This window comes from Falco punctatus (genome assembly GCF_963210335.1).
Source record: "Falco punctatus genome assembly, chromosome: 7".
In the NCBI taxonomy this organism is placed as follows: domain Eukaryota; kingdom Metazoa; phylum Chordata; class Aves; order Falconiformes; family Falconidae; genus Falco; species Falco punctatus.
The window spans coordinates 19,196,939-19,215,613 of NC_137587.1; the positions used below are offsets into that span (position 1 = coordinate 19,196,939).

At 43.7% G+C, this 18,675-nt stretch overlaps 1 protein-coding gene across 1 annotated transcript; it reads left to right on the forward strand.

Moving 5' to 3' along the window:
• The first annotated feature begins 2,820 nt into the window (after positions 1 to 2,820).
• On the forward strand, positions 2,821 to 18,616 carry THBS1 (thrombospondin 1). Its single transcript, XM_080396431.1, has 22 exons — positions 2,821 to 2,976; positions 3,111 to 3,205; positions 3,909 to 4,486; positions 5,043 to 5,118; positions 5,370 to 5,566; positions 5,797 to 5,922; positions 7,437 to 7,530; positions 7,859 to 8,032; positions 8,410 to 8,586; positions 8,900 to 9,073; positions 9,258 to 9,385; positions 9,500 to 9,652; positions 10,171 to 10,389; positions 10,961 to 11,068; positions 11,445 to 11,604; positions 12,004 to 12,122; positions 13,764 to 13,998; positions 14,364 to 14,591; positions 14,730 to 15,001; positions 15,431 to 15,528; positions 15,640 to 15,779; positions 16,260 to 18,616. The coding sequence occupies exons 2-22, from the start codon at positions 3,136 to 3,138 to the stop codon at positions 16,265 to 16,267; spliced, it is 3,534 nt and encodes a 1,177-aa protein (XP_080252557.1). The 5' UTR covers positions 2,821 to 2,976; positions 3,111 to 3,135; the 3' UTR covers positions 16,268 to 18,616.
• Positions 18,617 to 18,675: the final 59 nt, after the last annotated feature.

Here is an 18,675-nt window from a genome sequence, read left to right on the forward strand (position 1 = left end):
GCCAGAGTCCAAATTAATTCTGCATATATCACCAATTAAATGAATGGTGCTGCAAGAGAAATTAATTATTCCAGTCCTGAGGCACCCATGAACATACTAAGTCTGAGCCAATGACTACAATGTAGTCAGACCACATTTACACTCACAAAAGTGAAACCATTATTAATGTTCTCCCAATTACTTACTGTATATCCATTGCTTTTTTGCAACTACTTTTTTTTTTTTTTTTTACAGTCCCAAATGAAGCAATACTAAGAAGCTTTGGACTTGTAAATACATTCTGCAATGAATATTCAATGAAAATATAAAAGGATCCTGAACTAAAGCAAAAGCAAGAAAAAGGATGTGACTCCAGGATTCATGGCAAGAGAATGAACAATGGATTAATCAAATAAAACATCCATGCACTCCCAGGACCTGGCTACCAGTTTTAACAGAGCTCATATTCTTGAGCACGTCCAAATGACAACAGGTAAATTCCACTGAAAGTGTTTTAACAAGTCAGTTATCTCTTGCCTACTAGAGCAGAGGTAAATGTCAAATTCTGGCTCAGCTGGAAAGATGTAAATTGGTAATAGCTCTACAGAAGTCAACAAAGCCAGGTTTAAACACTAGTAAGAATTTGAACCTAGAAGTGTAGAATGTGCTGAAATTATGGGTCAGATTTTGACCTCAATCATTGTGGTGTATTTCTGGTGTAATGAGATAGTTCAAAGTCAAATTCATGTTTTAAAGGCATTATTTAAAATTTAAAGATTCGTCCAAATTAAAAATCTCATAATACCTATAAAGCAGGAATATTCTGAAAAAAAGATTACAGATTCATCCACACATCTTTGAATGAAACAAGAGATAAATTTTGGACATTATTTCTCATTTTAAAGTGGATAGTTCCTGTTTGCCAGCCCCAATCTCCTCACTTAACATAATCTAACCCCGGCTTGACTTACTTCCACACGAAGAAAAGGTTGATCGTAACACCCTAGGCTCCAAGACACAAGCTCACATGAGCAGCATCCCCTTTGGCTTCCATGAGACAATCCATCAGAAAAACTCACTGGTATATAAAGGGCTTACTGGGCTGACTGCTAAGAATTAACACTACCTATCAATTAAACTTGTCCAGGTAGGAGCAGTGTCTCTTTCTTGCTCTCTCTCTTGCTGATTTTTTTTTTTCCCTGGTGGGGCTCTCCTCATCACCATCATGTCGCTTCTCTCTGTTTTTTATGACACTTAAGGTTTTTCTTCTATGAATCATGATACAATAAGGTGGCCAACTTCAAATGGTATAGTTGTATCTCAAGTTAAAAGGACGGATGACCATTTTGGCTTTAACCTAATATACACAGTTCTGCAGCTATCTCATTCTTTGGGTCAATAATTTCCCAAGGCATTTCCTGAGATAACGTGTGGAGCAGGAATGCCTCCTCATACACTAGCCAGTCCCACTGCCTGATGCATTTTGCATAGTTCTGTTGAGAGTCCAACTCAGCCACTGCTCAGGGCTGCCAAGCTCACTCCAGTTTTCCCTCACCACACACGCAATCGCCTGATGAGATCCTTCTCCTTCGCTGACACTCGGCTTTCCACAGGAGCACATGCCAAGCATACAAAGACCGGGGAATGCGGAGGAATTAACCATTTTTGGAATGCGATTACTTCAAAGCCGTTTCACACAGTCAAGTTACTTTTGGTTATAGGAGAGTAGGACATGACGTAGGGAGCCTGCCTTTTTAACCCTTAAGAGCTTTCCTCTTACCTGAAATCCAGTTTATGGGGGAAATTCTTGGCTGAGGTAATGTTAGTCATTTTGTTCGCTAAAGCAAGCCGCTACGGGAGACTCTCAGCTGCGGCAGCACAGCATTAGTCATTTCATTCCTGAAGTGAAGTCGTTAACCGAGGGTCATCCCCCGGCACTCCGCTCCAGTGACAAGGAGGAGTGGGAAGGGGAAGGCGCCGGGCTCCCCCGTTCCTCCGGCCGGCCGGCCAGCCATCCCCCCGTCACCGTTGCCCCCTTCCCCCACAGACGCGTCCCTCCCCGGGTGGGCAGGAGCAGCTGGGGAGAATTGGCCTCGCTCCCCCCCGTGCGCACCCGCCGCCCCGGGCGCTATGTACTGCGACCGGTAGGAGAGGTTTCTCATTAAGTGAATTAATGGCGCTCATTAAGTGACTCAGGACAGCCAGCGGCGGCGGCGTTCAGGCACACCTCGCCCCCAGGTCCCGGCCGGGCCGCCGGTAGCCACCTGCGGCCGGGCGCGCCCCCTCAAGCGCTGCCCGGGAGCACGGCTGGCTGGCGGGCACGGCCGGCCCGGGGCACCCCTGCCCCTCGCCGCCGGGCTGAGGCCGGTGCGAGCGGCCGGGAGCCGAGGGGCCCGAGGGCAGGGCAGGGCAGGGCAGGGCCGGGACACCGGGCGGGTAGCGGGGCGGGCGCGGAGCGGTGGGGAACGGGTGCCAGAGGCGGTGTGCCGCAGGTCAGGGACGAGGGCCCCGACGGCCTCGCCGCGGCTCCCCGCTGCAGGCGGAGAAGGCGACGGGGGAGCCGGCGGCGTCGCGCCCGGCTCGGGCCCCGAAGCACCGGCGCCGTACAAGCTCGCGGGGCGCCCCCAAGTGGCGCGGCCGGGCGCGGAGCCGCCCAACGGGAGCGCCCGGCGGGGCGGGGCAGGGCGGTGGCAGCGGCCTCGTCCCCGCCCCCGGCCCCTGTGGAAAGTTGTCCCGGCCCCGCCGCCGCCCGGCGCCCGCCTCCCGCTTCCTGCCCCGCCGCCGCTGATTGGCCCGCCGCGCGCCCAGGAATGCGAGCCACCCTTTAAAGGCGCGCGCGGCGCCCAGCGCCCGCAGTGCCTTGGCAGCGCCGCTCACCGGGACCCGCCGCGCCGCCCGCCCTCACCGGCACGGCCGCGGGCTGCCCCGGGACGTTAGTCGCTGGTACGCAGAGGTGCGGGAGGCCGGCGCTGCCCGCCCGGACCGCTCTCCCCGGAGGTAAGTGCTGAAGCGGCCCCCGGAGGCGGGCAGGCTGCGCGGCGAGGAGAAGGCAGGTGCCCCCCGCCGCCCGTCCTCGGAGGCGCTGGGTGCGACGGCAGCGCGGTGACCTTCTTCCTTGTGCCTGTCCCCAGGCTGGCTCAGAGACAGACCTTTGCCATGGGGGCAACGACTGGCTGCCTCCTGCTCCTGCTGCTGCTCGGCGCCTCGGAGGCCAGGCGTGCCGCAGGTAAGGCCGGCTCGGGGCTGCTGCGCGGAGCCGTCGGGGACGGGGGGACGAGAGGGGGGCGCATTCTTGGTGTCTGTGTAAGCAGCTGAAGCTGTGCTCGGTGCTGAAGAGCTCCAGAGCTTTCAACGAACCAGAACTTTTTAACCTGTGCGTTAGCTGGCTGGGACGGGAAACTTTGGTGCAGAATTTGTGTAGCCTTCAGGCAGAAGTGCAGAGCTGCCGCGACTGGAGCACGTAGCTCGTCCGTCTCCACGCTGAGTAGGGGCAAGGGGGGACGTGGGGTACGGACCAGCCGACGAAGACCACCGTCATGGTGTGATAGGGAAGCTGCTGCTGTGTTTGCTGTCACCCAGCTGGATGAAGAAAACTCACTTTGCTGTATTCTAGCGTGGGCATGTTGGTGTCTGGGCTTCTGCTGGCTGTTTCTGCTCAGCTACGGTCTAATGAGGTGCTGGAGCAGCTGCTACCTTTGTCAGTGGGTACCTGGCACTCCGGTTCTGACTGGCTCCTGTACAAGAATGTGTGTGTGCTGCTGCACAGCAGCTCCTGGTGGGGCTGCCGTACCACCAGAACTTCTGTCTGTGCTCTGGTGTGAGGGGTGTACCTCGTGTGATGTGCACCAAGAGCCAATATGTAATGGGAGGTACGCACCTACTCGGCATCTTGTCCCTTGCTCATGATGCCTGTTCTGATCTCTCTGCAGAGTCCAGGAGTGATGATAATAGTGTCTTTGATCTCTTTGAACTCATCGGCTTCATTCGGAAGGGAGCTGGGCGTCGGGCACCCGGGGTGTACCTGGTGAAGGGACCAGAATCCTCCAGCCCTGCTTACCGCATTGAAGATGCCAGTCGCATTCCTGCTGTCCCTGACTCCAAGTTCCAAGACTTATTAGATGCCATCCATGCTGAGAAGGGCTTCATCCTCCTGGCTACTCTCCGGCAAGCCAAGAAAAGTAGAGGCACGCTGCTGTCTGTGGAACAGAAAGATGGCTCTGGTCATGTCTTCAGCCTAGTATCAAATGGCAAGGCAGGCACCCTGGACCTGAGCCTTTCTGGTGATGGCAAGCAGCAGTTAGTGTCAGTAGAGGATGCCTTGCTAGCTACAGGACACTGGAAGAATATCACCCTGTTTGTGCAGGAAGACCGAGCTCAGCTCTACGTGGGATGTGAGAAAATGGAGAATGCTGAACTGGATATCCCCATCCAGAACATCTTCACTAGGGACCTAGCCAGCAGTGCCAGGCTCCGCATTGCCAAAGGGGGAGTCAATGACAACTTTCAGGTAAGGCTTCCACTTGTGTTTTTTGCTTAGTATTTTCAGTCATCTGCCTTGAAGGTGTGTTAGCTACTCAACCAGCCTAAATAGCTACAAAGCCACGGGTAATAAATAGGGATAAAGGGTTCTACCACTGACTAGTTTGTGTACACGTAATACGGGCCACTTCTAAATGTACTAAACATTAATAAAGGAGTTTGAAGGATGAAGCATTAGATTTGCAAGGATAGAACTTCCTGCAGCAGTAAGAGGGTACTGAAGCTTCCAAGCAGGTAGCTGTAGCTTCATTGCTCAGCTATGTGAGATTAAGATAAATTCATGGGGCTTCTCCTTCTTGCCTGGGGAGTTGCCAGTCCCTGTTGTCAAGGCTGAGAATGTTAGGAAGCGGGGCTTGTTATCGTTAAGAAGAAAGCAACGTGTTTCACTTTGCCCATCTGTCTGTCATGAAATTACTCCTAATGATCTCGCATGACCTCAAGTGCCTACAAGCTCTCTTCAGGCAAGTTGTACTTCTTTCCCTTGCAGACACTGCAAGTAGCTGTAATTCTTCCTCTGTCCACAGGGACTGCTGCAGAATGTGCGGTTTGTGTTCGGAACAACTCTGGAAACTATCCTGAGAAACAAAGGCTGCTCCAGCTGTAAGTTTGCAATCTTCTGAATCCAATGGCCTCTAAAAAATAAGATTCCTCATTACGTTAGAAAGACAAGTTGAAACAGAACTTGGAAGTATGCTGACATGCAAAGCCACGTTGCATAAGAAATAAGATTATATTTCTGCAGGCATCCTAATCTAATGAATCTGGTGGCAGCTGTTTTAGCAGGTGTTACCCTGGAATGATAAATGCACACGGTAAAAAATAAACTTGCTTTATGTGTGTTTGTCTCTTAGCCACTAGTGCAATCATTACTCTGGACAACCCCATCAACGGTTCCAGCCCAGCTATCCGCACTAATTACATTGGCCACAAAACAAAGGACATCCAAGCAGTCTGTGGCTTTTCCTGTGATGAACTAACAAATATGTTTGTGGAACTGCAAGGGCTCCGGTCCATGGTAACAACGCTTCAAGACAGAGTTCGAAAAGTGGTGAGTTGGTTAAATTCATGGTACCTTTCATTAACTGGTACTTAGTGAATGAATTATAACCTGTCCTTTGAGAGCCTGAATAAAGGTAATAAAATCAAAATAATAAAATAATAAATATTCAAAGTAATAACTTCATGACTTTTGTGAAATTGTGACATTGTGAAAAAGGGTGTTTTCTGTATTAACTTCTAGTATTTTTCTGCTTCTCTCACTTGCCTGCCCCTTCCAAGACTGAAGAAAATGAAATCATTGCCAAAGTGGTCCAGATCACTCCTGGAGTGTGCATTCATAATGGAATCTTGCACAAAAATAAAGAAGAGTGGACTATTGACAGCTGCACTGAATGTACCTGTCAGGTAAGATTCCTCATATTCATAAGTTCTCTGTATATAAATTCATGAGTTGAAATTAACAGACTCTTCTAAATCATGTTATCGGTGTAGGATTCACTTTTTCTAACTGAACTAGGCATACTACAGTAGCCAGATAAACTGAGTAGTTATTTCATCCTACTAGATCTTTGATATAAATGCAACTTTCACAGTGTTACAACAGCCGTATCTCAGAAAATTATACAAAACATGACTCTGATACAGCTGTTAACACACTTTTAGTTCCTTAATTTGGGGAATACCTGTATTCTTTACGTAAGTCCACGAGTAAACTAAACATTGGTATCTACAGAACAAATTTGTAGTGTTGTCAACTCTGCTCCCTGGAATACTTTAGATCCACCTTCTGTCCTCAGTGAACCTCCTGCTGGCTTAGTAGGAAAAGACATTCTAGCGCTCAGTAAAGGCTCTTAACATATTTGTGGGGCTTTTCTTTAACAAATGCTTCTAGCTGGGTCCTATTAGTTGCTGCAGATTATATAGAACAGCAATCCCTTCCAGACTTTAGCTGTTCAAATCTCAGGATCACCTAGCAAGATATTTGTGCTTTGTGTTCCACTTCTGTGGAATGTTGTAGAAGTACACAAAAACAGTAAGTTTCAAAGTTTCTTTAAACTTTTTACTTGCTCCCTTTAAGTATACCTTCAGCAAAACCATCTTGAAGTACCAGTCTACCAAAGAGTGGGTTAATTAGCCTGCCACTGTTTAGAAACCAAAGGCTGAGTACTTGTACATGTGCAATGCAAGGCATCTCACAAAGTTCTGCATCTGGTTCTATAGGTCTCTACTTCTTCTGTCTTGTAGTCAGCAAATTATACTGTGACTTCTGCAGTTACCTCTTTCCTACTAACCCTCTTACTCTGTTAGCTGTAATTGCCTTAATATAATAATTTGCCTGGTGAGATTAAAATAGTAATCATAAGAGCATTCTTCTGACTGAGCTGCTGTCTTCAAGAAGCAAAAACTACAGGCTGCCCTTTAGCTCTCATTGAGATTGGAGGTGGGTGCTCTTACCCTGCCTGCTTGGCTTGAAGATCAAAGACCTTTAAGTATAAGTCACAGATTTCATTGCTCTTGAGCAGAGTCCACTAAACTCACTTTATCTTTACCATATAATCAGCTTAAATCCATATTAACTGAAAAGAAAGCTGGTTTTTCATTCTTGTTTCATTCCCTTGAAGTCTGACCTTATACTTGAGTGATAGTCTGTTACTCTAGCCAGCATCTGGTAGCTACTCTGGATCAGCTTCTGTAAAACCAAAATACTTCTGCTCTTGACTGAAAATTAAGGGGTGAGAATGGGAATGAGATGAAGTTTGACTAAAAATACCTGGGACTACCCTTGGGATGTATATGGCTCTAAATACAAGCGTCTCTGCTTTAGATGTGCTGCAGAAAAGATCTCTTTATCACTCGACCAGACTCCAGACATGGTTTACATTCCATTTGCTTATTGTAGTTCTCCCAATTCTCTATAGAACTCTGCCACTATATGCCGGAAAGTGTCCTGTCCTCTCATGCCTTGTTCCAATGCCACTGTGCCTGATGGAGAGTGCTGCCCCCGATGCTGGCGTAAGTACCTAATACCTTCACACTTCTATAGCAGTTGGCTTCATCTAGTGAGATGTGTGATGCCCTAAAGTATGCCACAACTGGATATAGCCTTGCACCGCTGGAGTAAGATTAGCCTGATGCTTCCCTGAGGTTAATCATCTAGGCGATGCACATGAGCATTGAAACATTTGAGTTCATGGCCTTTATCTCATACAAAAAAGGAAGATGTGTCTGGCTTTTGAGGATAGTTGTCTTTGTGTGTGTGTGTATGGAAAGAGGTGTGGGAGGAAAGACTATGGAAGAACACGTTCCTGGAGTCTTATTCAGAGCTGTATCCCCTCTGCAGCTAGCGATTATGCAGATGATGGATGGTCTCCTTGGTCTGAATGGACTTCATGTTCTGTGACCTGTGGAAATGGGATTCAGCAGAGAGGACGATCCTGTGACAGCCTCAATAACCGCTGTGAAGGGTCTTCTGTACAGACTCGGACTTGCCACCTTCAGGAATGCGATAAGAGATGTAAGTACTTAATCTAATCACACCAAGACAGGCTGCTTCTATTGGCTTAATGTTAACAGCAGAGATTGCAATGTAGCTCTGTCACTGGGATGGAGCATTGCCTTCTAGTTCTAAGGGCTTATATTAATTGGGTAAAGGGGAACAGATAGTTGATGCAGTAAATAGGCATGTTTGGGTACTGCTCCCAGGACAGATTTGAGGCCAGTTAAGGTATGCAGTTTCTTTAGTGACAAAACAACCATCTGTGATGGTGCTGAGGCCATCCAATACATATGGAGTCTTTGGTACAGTTCTAGTACTGGCTATGTCCTAGGTGTTGCACAGCTGAAGCGTGTTCTTCAGAAACTCCATTAATAACAGACATCTCTCCCCTTTAGTTAAACAGGATGGTGGCTGGAGTCACTGGTCACCATGGTCATCATGTTCTGTCACTTGTGGCACGGGCATCATCACTAGAATTCGTCTCTGCAACTCTCCAGTACCACAGCTGAATGGCAAACCTTGTGAGGGTGAGGCAAGAGAAAACAAATCCTGCCAGAAAGATCCTTGCCCAAGTAAGTATGTCCAGGTAGTAACTACTGTTCAGTAGCTTAAACTGTGAACTTTGAGTAGTTGCTATATAATCTAGTTCTAGTAGTAACCTCTCTTTAAACGTAGAGGTGGGCTAGGTAAAACATCACAGGTTAGCTTCAGATGAAACTAAACTGTTTTCTATGGCTCTTCCATGGACTCCATTAATTCTGTCACTTATGGCTGAACAATGCCTAAAGTGTTCTCACTATGAAAGTAATCGTCCTTTGTTGGGTAGAAACTAGCTGTACCACTGAATTTAAAACTACACGTCTTCTAACTTCTGATTTCCTTTAGTTAATGGCAACTGGGGACCGTGGTCTCCATGGGATGCTTGCACAGTGACATGTGGAGGAGGACTTCAAAAACGTAGCCGTCTCTGCAATAATCCTGAGCCTCAGTATGGTGGCAAGACTTGCGTAGGTGAAGCTAGAGGGACTCAGGTCTGCAACAAACAGGACTGTCCAATTGGTGAGTATCCATTTTTTGCATGAACATCTAAAGGTTGTGGACAATCTTGAAGATACTGGTTAAATTTGACATAAGCCTGTGAAATACAAGTACTAGAATTTTAAACCAGCACATTGGCCAAATACAGTAGTGTAGCAGCATGGTGAGCATCCCTCGTCTTAACACTTTCTTGTTTGTTTCTCAGATGGGTGTCTGTCTAATCCCTGCTTTGCGGGCACAACATGTACCAGCTCCCCTGATGGTTCCTGGAAGTGTGGTGCTTGTCCTGCTGGCTACCATGGTGATGGTGTCCACTGCCAAGATATTGATGAGGTAAGAGAACTAGTTTCACTCTTTCAAGAGTGAAAGGAAATAGGAAGGGAGAATAAAACGAGTTTTTTATAATGCTAACTGTTGTTCTCCTATCTCTCAAACTTGTATTTTCAGTGTAAAGAGGTTCCTGATGCCTGCTTTGTCTTCAATGGAGTCCACAGGTGTGAGAATACTGAACCTGGGTACAACTGTCTGCCTTGTCCACCACGTTTCACTGGGACTCAGCCATTTGGTCGCAGTGTTGAGGATGCTATGGCTAACAAACAGGTATCATCAACTTGAGAACTGTTCTGGGTTATGAAATCTCACAAAGTTTCTAAACAACAGAAAGCACCTATGCATTTCAGGGAAGAAAGACTTGGGACAGTTATTAAAACACAATCTTCTCTGTTTAAGAACAGGAGGAGTATTAAGCAGTTTCTATTGGAGTTCAAAAAGAGTTTTAAGAGTTGTTGCCTTTCCCAGCCATGGAAGGTTCACGTGTTATATGTTAATTTTAGGACAGGAACTTAATCAGTATTCACTTACGATACAACAATATGTGCCTTAGATATTTTAGTGCTTGGTTCCATTTGAAAATGAATAAGGTTTGAACAAGAAAAATAATTGGTAATAAGACTGCTGCTGGAGTTGGAGAGTGGAAGTAATGTATAGGGCTTTTTTTTCCTGAATGAAGGATCTCTGATCAAAACAAGCATGTATTACCCATGTTTTACTTGAGTCTGTGGAAAAATGAGGGATAAAAAGATGTTTCTATAGGATTTAATTTCTGTGTGGCCTTCTAGGTCTGCAAGCCACGTAATCCATGCACAGATGGAACACATGACTGCAACAAGAATGCCAAATGTAATTACCTTGGCCACTTCAGTGACCCCATGTATCGCTGTGAATGTAAACCAGGCTATGCTGGCAACGGCATCATCTGTGGAGAAGACACTGACTTGGATGGATGGCCAAATGAGAACCTTGTTTGTGTTGCTAATGCTACTTACCACTGTAAAAAAGTAAGCTTATCTTGTTTTCCTATCTACTGTTAAAACAGCCTATGTGAGAAATAAACAAAGTATCTTAGGTTTGAGGTATAAAGTAAGTCTCTTCAGTTAGAGCTATTAAACTCTGCAAATAAAACTGGTAAAATATCCCTTTGTGTCAGGGTACTATTGTCGAGGTATTGCTAGGTAGCTCGTGCTCTTTCTTTAGATACCCCTACAATAGGGGTCGGGGCAGAAAGCCTCACAATTTATATATGCTCATTACAAATCTTCTCAGAAGACTCTAGTTTAGACTATACCCATATTGGCTTTTCCCTGACAGATGTATATCTCCAGGGGAAGAAAAGAGGGTTAGTCTCGAAAGCAGCCTAGTCTTTGTTTTAAAAATGACTTCAACTATGGCTTTCGAAGAATTATCCTCACAGCAATGACTAGCTAAAATTGATAGAGTTACAGTAAGATGACATTTACCTGATCAAGGCATTATGATTTTTGCCTTTAATTTACTCCTAATTTTACCTGCTAAAATCCCTATTGTAATCGTACCAGGAACAAACACATCTGTGCATTTTCTCCTTTCTAGGATAACTGTCCTAATCTGCCCAACTCTGGGCAGGAAGACTATGATAAGGATGGGATTGGTGATGCCTGTGACAATGATGATGACGATGATGGCATTCCCGATGATCGGGTAAGACCACACAAACAGCTTTTGAGAACGTAGCTCTCCCACTCCCCTTTCTAAGGCTAGGGTCTAGCCTCTGACCTTAATCTTGAGAGGACCATAGGATAGCTGTTAGTGCCAGCAGTCTCCTAGAAACCATAAATATGCATAACTGTGTGCAGACAAACTTTCTGCAGCTGGTTGAGCTTCGGGAGTGAAGCTTCATCTTTATTCAGTCATTCCTGCACTTGTGCAAGCCACAGGGTGTCTTGAGATGGAAGCATTTCAACTTTAACTGTTTCCCTGCCTTTCATTTCTCCTTTCATATAGCAGCACAAGCATAGACAGAGTCCATTAAGCTTTAATTTGACTCTCTTTAAAGCCTGACTTCTTGATTTTGCAGGACAACTGTCCATTCATCTACAACCCACAACAGTATGATTATGACAGGGACGATGTTGGTGACCGCTGTGATAACTGCCCTTACAATCACAACCCTGATCAAACTGACACTGATAACAATGGAGAAGGAGATGCTTGTGCAGTGGATATTGATGGAGATGGTAGGTGACCTCTAATCACTCATTTTAAATGGTTTTCCAACCACAAATTGATCAAATGTACCCAATATACCATTGATTTCCTACCAGAATTTCATCCCTGAACACATAAAAGTTGTCCTCTGGTGGTCTCGGTACATAAACTACTTGAAGTAATAGTTTGAGCTAACGGAAATTTGCTTTGAATTCAACTGTGCCAAAACGTGTGTATTTCTAGCTCTACTCTCACAGGCAGTAGGGACAGAAGCGTGGCATAGCTACTAATGAGTCAAGTTTCAAAGCTTTCAAATGCTGCTCAAAATGCTTTCAAAAACATATCAGGAAGTATGTGGTAGCTTTATACAGTCCTCTGCAGCATTTAGATGCCTGACTTTTATTAATAAACTCTCTTTAATTTTGCAGGGGTCCTTAATGAAAGGGACAACTGCCAATATGTCTACAATGTAGACCAGAGGGATACAGACTTAGATGGCATTGGAGATCAGTGTGATAACTGTCCACTGGAACACAACCCTGACCAGGTGGGGGATTTGTTTTATATAAATAGAAGACTGATATTATAAAAACCATAGTATGTTGTGTATTGTAGAAGATCTTTGAATGACAAGTTACAGCTTAAATTTGACTTGGCAGATCAATAAGAATGATTTGTGACAAATGGTGCCTCTATCAAATAACATGCCCTCAGAGTTCAAAGAGCTGATAGATATTTTATGAAAAGTAACTCTAGTGAAGATCTGTGAGACTACTGTGTGTACTTGTCTCCTAAACATTTCTTGGGTTGGTTGGTTGTCAAGATCCTCCTAGTGAGGATATGAGATTCCTGGGACCATTGTCTGAAACCTAGGTAGGTACGAACCTACCCTCCTCAGAGCCTATAGTGCTGTGTTTGCTTAAATTAAAGAATGACTTTGTCTTTGTCCGTAAGTTCAAAACAGCTGCATTTCAAAAGATGACTCTTCTAATAGTAAGCTGAAGGCAGTGCAGGTTGCTTTCCTCTAAGGAAAAGATACATTCTGACACTTTTTATGACTACCCTTTTAATAAAAGTTTAGGGGGGTCCATGCTCTCACACAACTTACTAGTTAAAAAACAACAACAAAAAAAACCGCATTTGAAGGCAGAAGTAGATAAAGCCTGTGCCATCCTGTCAAGTACAAGGCTGTAAGTTTAATAATTCATGGTTATAACGGGAATGTTTGAAGGGTTAGAAAAGCTGTTGCAGATCAGTGGAACCTAGTGTATTATGGTCATGTAGCCTAAAATCAGGGTTACTTAAAGGATTTAAACAAATAATACAAGATTTCTTGGTCTTTATCATTTGCTTTGCTTCCCCACTTGAGCGGAAACTGCCTGAACATCCTTTCAGGCAATGTTTCTCCTAACACTTTGAAATCTTAGTATAGGACTTAGCTACCAATTCTGCCATTTGAAATCTATACTATTGAAACTGTGTGGTATGCCTTCTGTCTGCACCAACACCAGGGTCATCCACCAGTGCGCTGACAAGACTACTAGACTAAACCTTGAGGCAGCCTCAGGGAAGACTGGATTGTTTTAATTATTTCATAAGCTGACTAAGCAAATGACTGGCTAAAATATGTAATCAGCAAGGACAGCAGTTCATGCAGTCTTTGACCACTAAGGGAATAATTGTCTTGTGTGATCAGTCACAGGCATGAAGAGCATCGTAGGCTTTTTTGATAAAGAAAATTCTATGGTCTGGAAGCTGTAAAAACCGAGACTTGGTAGTCTATATTTTAATGTTATAGTTTCTACTGGCTAGATATGCAGTAGTCCTTGGCTTATCTGGCCCTTGGAATCAGGGAGCTGCTAGAGGAGGTGGAAGGTAGAGTACCCTGTGTCTAGTATGGTAGACTAGTGACAGAAGAATCATGTGGCAGAAGGGAGGAGAAGCTACTGATCACACTGCTTTCTGCTGCTGTGTATTCACGCTAAAACCAGGGCAATGCTAAAGCAGCCCAAAAGCAATTAGCACAGGCAGCTTTAAGTAAGCATGTGTTAATCCTAATACCTCACTACATCCACCTCTGCTCTTGCTAAAGCAAGCAGAAAGCCCAATTAATTCTAGCAATTAAGAATGTTTTCAAAAGCCACTTAAAAAGCTAAAATAGGATTATTTTTTTTTCCACCTTCCTTAGGAAGACACTGATTCTGACCGCATAGGTGATCAGTGTGACAACAACCAGGACATAGATGAAGATGGCCATCAAAATAATCTTGATAACTGCCCCTATGTGCCCAATGCCAACCAAGCTGACCATGACAAGGATGGAAAAGGTGATGCCTGTGACCATGATGATGACAACGATGGTATCCCTGATGACAAAGATAACTGCAGATTGGTTGCCAACCCAGATCAAGCTGATTCTGATGGTAAGATGGCCAGTATCATAGTGACATTTTAAGAGCAACTTCTAATAGTTTGATACTGTCTTCCGCACTGTTTAGGATTGGACAAAACTTTGAAGTAACAAAGATAGAATGTCTGTACTGTTGTTATAGTGCACCTCAAGAGTAACAAGCAGTGGAAAACGACCGTGTATCCAACTTAGGAATAAGTTGCTATCAGGCTGGAGTGAAAGGGCATTTATACAGTAGTAGCTGTGGCTTCTGTGGTGGGTCTGCTAGCAGTACCTGAGCAGTTTAGAGATCTGCAATTAAGACTTAAACTCGAAGTTGTAAGACTCAGAAGCAAACAACAATGATGATGTAATGGTGAAATTACTTGTGTCCTTCAGGTGATGGACGTGGAGATGCTTGCAAAGATGACTTTGACCAGGACAGCGTGCCAGACATTGATGATATCTGCCCTGAAAATGTGGACATTAGTGAGACTGATTTCCGAAGATTTCAGATGATTCCCCTGGATCCCAAAGGAACATCCCAAAACGATCCAAACTGGGTTGTTCGTCACCAGGGTAAAGAACTGGTTCAGACAGTCAACTGTGACCCTGGCCTTGCAGTTGGTAAGGTGAAAATCACACTGTTTGGGTTTTTTTCGGTTGGGGGCAGGGGGACAAAGAGAACATGGGAAACCATTAAGAAGCTGTTTAAGAACTGTAAAAGAGCAGCGCCTAAAACTTTCTTCTCTAATGCCTCTGTAGGTTTTGATGAATTCAATGCTGTGGACTTCAGTGGCACCTTCTTCATCAATACAGAAAGGGATGATGACTATGCTGGCTTTGTATTTGGCTACCAATCTAGCAGTCGTTTCTACGTTGTCATGTGGAAGCAGATCACCCAATCTTACTGGGACTCCACACCAACCAAAGCTCAAGGTTACTCGGGTCTCTCCATCAAAGTTGTGAATTCCACCACCGGTCCAGGAGAACACCTTCGTAATGCACTGTGGCACACAGGAAACACCCCTGGCCAGGTAAGAGTGGCGCTTTGATAACCTGCTCTTCTGCGTTGCGAGGCAGGCTGTTCTTTCAGCAAGTTAGATGCTTACAAGGGGGTCTGTACGTACTGATCAGAATGGTGTAGTCTTGACAAAGAACAATAACTTTGTAATTATCCGCAGTCATGCAAAATATTGTATAAAACTAACAGGACTGCATGCTTCAGGCAGGCTTTCCAGCAGCAGCGAGTCAATTCTTTCTGGAATTGTGGAGTAGTGTCCTATTTACTTATTTAAAAGTGAATTTAAATGCAGTTGATTTCAAGACCCTATTACAGAGCCTAATGAGTTATTTAAGCCTTTACTAATCATGATGATGACCACCAAGACACTTTCATGTCAAAATAATGGCTATGTTATCTCAGGCCTTCAGTTGATGGGGGGAAAAAAAATATTCTTTCACAGGTGAGAACCTTGTGGCATGACCCTCGTCACATAGGCTGGAAAGACTTCACTGCATACAGATGGCGTCTTAGCCATAGACCAAAGACTGGTTACATCAGGTGAGCATCATCCTCTTATCTTCAGTAATTATAACAAGAAAAGTAGGTGTCTGTAAAGATGAACCGAAGACAAAGCTTGCTGAAGATGGCTGACCTGTTGTTTCTTTGTAGGGTTGTAATGTATGAAGGGAAGAAAATCATGGCAGACTCGGGACCAATCTATGATAAAACCTATGCTGGTGGTCGGCTAGGATTATTTGTCTTCTCCCAAGAAATGGTGTTTTTCTCAGATCTTAAATATGAATGCAGAGGTAAGGAAAGTCTCGGTTTAAGAGATGGTTCAAGAAAGCTGTTCTCAAGAAAAATAGTACAGATCAAGAAACATGAGCTAAGAGGGAAAGTGAGTCATGAAAGACCATGGGTAAATCTCAAGTTCTGAAGGCAGAAACAGGACATCTTGATACAATCTTCACAGTTAAAATCTTAAATATATGAAATCTAAGCATATTTCTATCCTGTTACTTCAAAGTATCAGAAATACCTGAAGGTCCAGATACAAAACGATCTTGATTCTTCTCTAAAATGCCGACTAGAATAAATCAATAGAGCTGACTGTCCAGTGTGAAAATATAAAAAACTGACTTCAGCAAGCAAGAGGGTAGTGTCTGACATGCAAAAAAACCTGATTTGCTCAAAAGCAAAGTCATAAATATCTCTAGGGATTACTGTCTTAAAGATAATCGTGCATAACACACAAATACTTCAATATCTTATTTTTTTTCTTTTCACAGATCCATAATCACAAGATTATTGGATCCAGAGACTATTTAAAAATGCTGGTATTGCACCTTCTGAAACGTTTAGCCTTACAAATCCTGGGACCATTATATTATTCCTTCCTTTCTTCTTTCTGCATAAAAGTGGACTCGAAACACATGACCTGCCTCAAGAGAATGCTTTTGAGAGAATGAAAGTGAGAACGTGCTTGGTATCTGACCTCTGCTGAAGTGGAAGGAAACAAATGTGTCTTGCAAATGAGAATTGTCTTCACTGAACAAGCACACTTCTTTCAGTAGGAAAGACACTTGTTTGCTGTTTATCACAGTGCAGTGTCACTGCCTCTCTAACTGGAGGTCCCATGGAGTAGCATTTTGTAAAAAGAACATCTTTGGATGTGCTGTGGACTACTTAAACTGAAGACCTTTCATTGTGTGGGGAAAAGGGTTTTTGGGTGGGAGGGTGAACTCTTTAAGTCTTGTCTTTATGGGGAGAGGAATTTATTAATGAGGGCTGTGCTACCTTGGTTTACATCAGTTTAACTTGGAGAAATTATTGTTTTATATGACTTCTTTCACGTGAAAACGCAGCCTTTTATTCTATTTGTGGTGAGCTAGATCAGTTGCTCTATTACACAGGACAAAACAGATATCCTAAAACTGACTTCCGTGGTGGGAGGGAGAAAGAGGATAAAACCTGGCACACTGGATCACATCAGCTTTGGGAAAACAATGAGTTACAATTAGATACTGTTTTTTCCTGATTAGATGCAGATCTTTCTTACCTTTTAAATGTTTTTTTTCAGACAAGATGCCAGAAAGCACTGCCATCTCAGCTAGCACTATGCTGTCCTTCAGGAAACCAGCATGTGCATCACTTTTTATGGTTAAAAAGGCACAAAAATAATAGTAATGAAAAACATTCCTTTTCTACATGCCACAGATGCTTTAAACCCCTTCCTTCTTTGGAGGGGATGGAAAGGGGCCTGTAGATAAAATACTGAAATTGTAAAATATTTATTTTTTGCCTATCCTTGATGTTATAATGACTGAGGGATTATTGATTAAAACAATAAGAAATGCGTCAAGACTATCCACCTAATCATTGTTACAAGTCTTAATGACTGTAAGATTGTAAATATAGATTATTTATTAAGTCTGTTCTATATAGAAACTAGAGGGGGGTTAGTTGAGAAAAAAATCTTGTCTGGAGCAGATAGTGGTGATGTGTTTGTTACAAAGAGCAATTTTCCCAGAAAGGCTTTGAGGTGCAGGGAGAAGCGGTGGGGTGGGGAATGGGATGTTTGTTTTTCTCAGTCTGAGCTCGGTGTTGGCTTTTCCTTTCTTTGTGCAAGGCAGTTGGTAGCCTGGCAGGCAGCTGTCCTGCAGTGCTAAAATTGCATCCCTTTAGACCATAGAAGTTACTGTCTCATCCATAGTGCTAGAGATGAGGGAATGCCATTTACCATCTTGGCGGTTATTTAGTGCTGTGAAACGTCTGCAGTGCTTGACCGCTGGTCAGTGGGCCTGACACAAAACCAGGAGATTGCAGAGAGGCACAATGACCACAATCTGTAACCATTCAAACCAGCTATTTGTGCCACTGCACACTAATTATTGTAACTAGTGATGCGCAGCTACAGAAGAAGGAATTCTTCATGGACTAGAGAGAATTTCAGGAGCTCCTTGCAAAAAGAGGGAGAGGGCTTGCTGTACAAGAAAAGACTGTTTTCCCCAACAGAAGGGGCAGCATCCTTATACCTATAATATTTCCTTGTCCTTTCAAAAAAGGAAAAGAAATGAACACAGTGAAAGTTTTACGTACAAATATTACCTCATTGTTGTGTGACTGAGAAAAACCTTTGGATTAAGCAGAGTTCAAATGTCTAACACTTTAAAGCTACTGTAGTACTAAAAAGTTAATGCTGTACATAGTCAAAACTTCTTTGCAGATGTATTCCCAGTAAGGAAATGGCATTGGAAAAAAAGAAAAAATGTCAAATACAATTTCTAATGTTGTGTTATATGTTTTCTTGTCATCTTGTATACCATTGCTTGTATTTTTATAAATTATTTTTCTCATTGCCATTGTAATAGTTAATCACATAATGGTGTAGATATGCTATTTAAATAATTTATCATGAAATGCTACCTGTAGAGTTAGTATTTCTATTTTTATAAAATGTTTGCACACTGAACTGAAGATTTTTTTTTGCTTCCCTCCTCCTGATGTTTTTGCTAGCATAATTTTCTAAGAACATGCTTTTTTGTAAACATTTTTAACCATTTTCCATTTTAAAGTTGTGTAAGTTGTACAATAAAGCTCCTTTTACATACAAAGAACAATAAACCAACAAGAACACTTATATTTACACATTTGTGCTCTAGTTTTATTCATGTGGTGTAATACTTTGGTATTGCTGATATAATC